Here is a 5,233-nt window from a genome sequence, read left to right on the forward strand (position 1 = left end):
GGAGGAGGACATTGTTTTTCTTTTAAAAAAGACAGATTTATTTAAGGCATTAAGTGATTAGGTCACATCTGTGAGGGGAATAAAGAACATGACACTTAGTTAAAATGAAATCTCAGTTTTGCTTAATGCTACATGTATGCTTCCCAGCAAGAGAATTCTGCATCCTCAATTTCGCCTTATTCTTTTTTTTTTTTTTTTTTCTTTTTTATATTAGAAAAGCATTTTATTGAACATACTCTGGAGGTATTCAGAACCAGCTCAAAATTGGGATGGGCACTGGGGTGGGGATTCTGTTTTGCTGGCTTAGATACTGGAAAACTTTGGATTCTCATGTCCCAAGTACCGTGGTACAGGAACTAACAACTGATTTGAAGCCAAATATAGAACTGTGACATGGGATAGCAGAGACTGGGAATTGGGTCCTCCCAGAAACCAAAGAATGTGGTCTGCAGTAGCCTGGGTCTAGACTACTCTCCAGAAAAAGTTGCTTGGGCAACTGCCTAGCAGAGGTGGCTCCACCACTGTGGCTGCTCTTGGGACGGGGTGACCTCCAGCAGGCTCTTCTTAGCTCTTGAAGCTCCTCCGGGAGGAGGAGGTGGTGGAGACAAATTTGACGCTGGAGCTGCTGCTCCCACCACTGCCAAAGCCCATTCCCATCCCTCGTCCACTGCTTGCACTGAAGCCAGAGCCCCCCACGCTGAGCCCACCGCCCATACCAACACCCCCACTGCTGCTGGAGTAGTAGCCACCGCCGCTGCCTCCACCGAGACCACTGCCGAGGCCTCCACCGAGGCCTCCACCGAGACCTCCACCGAGGCCTCCACCAAGGCCTCCACCAAAGCCACTGCCGCCGCCATAGCCAGAGGAGACACTGTTTGTGACGACAGAGATATTGACTGGTCCAACGCCCTCTCCGCTCAGCCTGCACTCCTCACCCTCCAGCAGCTTGCGGTAGGTGGCGATCTCCACGTCCAGAGCCAATTTGGTATTCATGAGCTCCTGGTACTCCCTCAGCAGCCGGGCCATGTCCTGCTTGGCCTTCTGCAGGGCCTCCTCCAGCTCTGCCAGTTTGTTCCTGGCATCCTTGAGGGCCAGCTCCCCACGCTGCTCAGCATCGGCAATGGCGTTCTGCAGGTTGGCGCACTGCTTCTTGACATTGTCGATCTCAGATCTCAGCCTCTGGATCATGCGGTTCATCTCAGAGATCTCATGCTTGGTGTTGCGCAGGTCATCCCCATGCCGGCCAGCGGTCTGCTGCAGCTCTTCATACTTGGTCTGGTACCAGGATTCGGCTTCAGTTCGGCTGCGGTTGGCGATGTCTCTTGGTGCCCTGCTCCTGGAGCAGTGTCCACTTGGTGTCCAAGACCTTATTCTGCTGCTCCAGAAACCGCACCTTGTCGATGAAGGAGGCGAACTTGTTGTTGAGGGTCTTGATCTGCTCCCGCTCCTCAGTCCTCACCCGCTGGATGGTGGGGTCGATTTGCAGGTTCAGAGGAGTGAGGAGATTCTGGTTGACAGTGACCTCTTGGATGCCTCCAGGGGGGCACACGGGGAAGCCAGGGCCCCCATAGCCACCACCAAAGCCAGCTGCACCACCAAGCCCAAAGCCACCACCACCACCAGCTCCACCGCCAAAACCAAATCCGCTGCCGGCTCCACCTCCAAAGCCAAAGCCACCTCCAGCACCACCAAATCGGTTCCTGAAGCCTCCACCGCTAGCGCTGAAGGAAATCCTCTTGGAGCCACCCAGATTGTAGAGGCTCCGGCTGCCATAGCCACCTGCTCCACAAACACCCCCAAGGCTGACCCTGCCACCACCGCCACCCCCTGACCGGGACACGGAGGTAAAACTGGTGCGAGAGATAGACGGGGTGATAGCAGAAGCAGCACTGAAGGAGCGGCTGCCCCCACTCCGGAAGGACACACTCGACTGGGGAGACATGATGGCTTGTTCCTGGTGGAGCAAGAACACTGGGCACTAGTGGGGCAGGAGGTGCTGGAGAGAACAGAGCTCAGCAGGACGCAGTGGGTGGCTCTGTTCAATTTCGCCTTATTCTAAGGCAGATCTTCAAAAACAATGCAAAATGTTTGAATATGACAAACCTCGTGTCAAGAAATAGAGGACAGGAAAAAACAATCACTTAATGCTGAAAACTTTTCTCCATAAAATTCGCAAATGCTAAAATGAGAAGTAATTTCATTGTCTATTGACAGACTTTTTTCCCTGAGAATTCCACAAATATTTTACATGAAAATATTCTTATAAAATTTATGTAGTATAAATGAGACCGTGGCAATACATATAGTTGAGGTAGAGAGGGCAAAAAAATAACATCTTTTATTATTTTTTTAAATCAATATTTGCCACGAACAGAGGTGCATGCCTGTTGTCTCAGCTACTCAGAAAGCTGAGGCAGGAGGATCACAAGTTTGAGGGCAGTCTCAGCAACTTAGTGAGGCCCTAAGCAACTTAGCAAGACCCTATCTCCAAAAATAAAAAGGTCTGGGGATGTAGCTCAGTGGTAAAGCATTCCTGAGTTCAATCCAAGTATCAAAAAAAAAAAAATCAATGTTTGTTTATGGGTGGGATTTCAAGATTTCAAAATTTGAAGAGAGGGCAAAAGGACAGTAAATTTTTTTAAAAAAATCTCTGTATGTATGTATCATGTACCAGAGGAAATGTAACTTTTCTATAAAATATCTTTCCTTTTGATCCTTCATCCAGTACCAAGGCAGACAACAGTAAAATAGTCATACTTTTAGAAAAACAATATAAAATTAAGTCATTTTATTTAATATGAAGGAAAAGTTAACATTTGTATCCTATTTTCATAAACTAGCTGACTTAAAAACTTGCCCATTTAGTTTGATGGTATCATAAGAAATCTGTGATGAAATAATTATTTGAACTTTCAAATAAAATGCATTAATATTAAAACAAAACTTACACCATGCTCTTTGTGGGTAGATATACATACATAGACAAACATGCAAATACCTATGAAATAGGGATATCCCTTCACTAAAATTTTGCTTTCTCTCATATAATTAACCAACTTCTGACTCTGAGTCCTTGGTTTGGAGTCTAGAATTTAAATTTTTAAAAGTTTGGTGTTCTGTAGAAATGTATCTTGAGTTGTTATATTTTTCCTGTAACTCCATAAAAGAAATTAAGTGTTTTAGGACAATTGCAATTAATGATTATATTAATTTCTCTATTATACAGGAAGATATGAATGAAAATACATATTAGACTTATCCTAACACTCCTTAAATTTTTTTAATTGAAGGATTTGCAGAAGATGTATGCTCTTTTAAGAAAGCATGAAATACCATATCACATTGTATTAATTTTATAAATATCTCATCAAAGTATAGAAACAAATTGCCACACATGTTAAAAACATGGTCTATTCATTGTCTTGCCAAAAGCAGTCTTTCCTGAAATCAGCTTTGAAAATTAAATGTATTCAATTTCTTCTTTCATTAACTCTCCCACTCTTGATTTTTTTTCCCCCGAGTACTTTTTTTAGGGTGAATTGACTTTTATTATTATTATTTTTTATTTTTTACAGACTGCATTTTGATTCATTGTACACAAATGGGGCACATCATTTTGTTTCTATGGTTGTGCACAATGTAGATTCATACCATTCGTGTAGTCATTCCCAAGTACTTTTAAAATTCATTTTTAGCTCTATAAATAGAAAAAACTTGTGGTAAAAGTTCTGTCAAATTATACCTAATAAGGTCATACTTTTATTACTTATCTCACTTAGGTTTTAAAGAGAGTCCCCTGGGGCTGGGGTTGTGGCTCAGTGGTAGAGCTCTTGCCTAGCATGAGTGAGGCACTGGGTTCAATTCTCAGCACCACATATAAATCAAATGAATAAAATAAAGGTCTATCAACATCTAAAAGATATATTTAAAAAATAAATTAAAAAATAGAGTCCCTTCCACCATCTATATTAGTTTACAGGGCTGCTTTAACAAATATAACAACTAGACTGCTTAAATTTATTATCTCATAGTTCTGGAGGCTAGAAGTCCACGTTCAAGGTATTGGTAGGGTTAGTTCTTTCTGAGAGTTATTCGGAATGGGTCTTTTTTCTGGGTCCCTTTTTTTGGTTTATAGATGACTTTCTTCTTCTTGTGTCTTTTCATATCCCTTCTCCCTGTATGTGAGTCTCTTCTTTTTATAAGAATTTATAAATTCTTTTTATAAGAACTCCTGTCATATTAAGACCTCTTCTAATTGTGAAGACTGTATTTCTAATAAGATCACATTGAGATATTAATGTTAGGACATCAGCATATGAATTTGGCAGGAAGGGTGTCGCACGATTCACCCCATAATACCATTACAAAGTTTTTTCTCTATGTAGACAATAATCCATGTAAAAAATAAATAAATAAATAAACCATGAGTAAATTTTAAAAATCAGACCATGTCAGGGTGGGTATGGCCAACTTAGGCAAGTTGAAAACAATGTGTTTATTGATGGACAAGACACCATCCAAACAGACTCACTCAAATTTATCTTTTTTTCTTTTTTTGTGGTGCTGGGGTTTGAACCTAGGGCCTTAGTGCATGTAAGGTAAGCACTCTACCAACTGAGCTATATCCCCAGCCCTCAAATTTATCTTAGAGTCAAAAGTCTGTGTGGATTTGAACTCTGTTGGTGGCAAGTGACAGAAAATCCAACCCAAATTTGAATTACCCTAAAAGGAAATGTTTTGTCTCTATTACTGAAAAGTCCAGAAATAAAGCTGATTTGTGGCATGTGCAGTCAGGGCTTAAGCACTGCTAGAGAACAAAGTTTTTCTACATTTCTCAGCTCGGCCTTTTTCTTACTGGTTTTATTCTCTCAGATTTATATCCCGTTGGGGGAAAAAAATGTTTTCCCACAATCACTTGCAAAATTCTTTTTGGGCTTATTTTCTCAGATTGAGTCGTATGCTTGTGCTAATCATGATGAACAGGAAAAGGAGAGTCATATATCAGAAATCAGTGATAAAGTCAGTTCTAATTTAAGTAGCTAAAAATGGAGGACAAATTGATTCCTATATAAACATCAACCTCTTGTACCAGAGGTGGGACAAATATATATGTGATGCCAAATACAACAAGCTACTATAGAAGCCCAAGTGACAAATGCAGAAGTCAGTAGATCAACTTGGGGGTAGAGTTTCTTACTTCTATAAGACATACAAGACTTCTGTGAATTCAACA

General features: G+C 41.5%; 1 protein-coding gene across 1 annotated transcript; it reads right to left on the reverse strand.

Moving 5' to 3' along the window:
* Positions 1 to 201: 201 nt before the first annotated feature.
* On the reverse strand, positions 202 to 2,032 carry LOC306669644 (keratin, type II cytoskeletal 5-like). The gene is given in 2 exon segments (XM_079153706.1): positions 202 to 1,315; positions 1,317 to 2,032. Coding segments are annotated over 2 exon segments (1,377 nt in total). The 5' UTR covers positions 1,943 to 2,032; the 3' UTR covers positions 202 to 564.
* Between the last annotated feature and the right edge of the window lie 3,201 nt (positions 2,033 to 5,233).

This window comes from Sciurus vulgaris, assembly GCF_902686455.1.
Source record: "Sciurus vulgaris genome assembly, chromosome: 9".
NCBI classification, from domain to species: domain Eukaryota; kingdom Metazoa; phylum Chordata; class Mammalia; order Rodentia; family Sciuridae; genus Sciurus; species Sciurus vulgaris.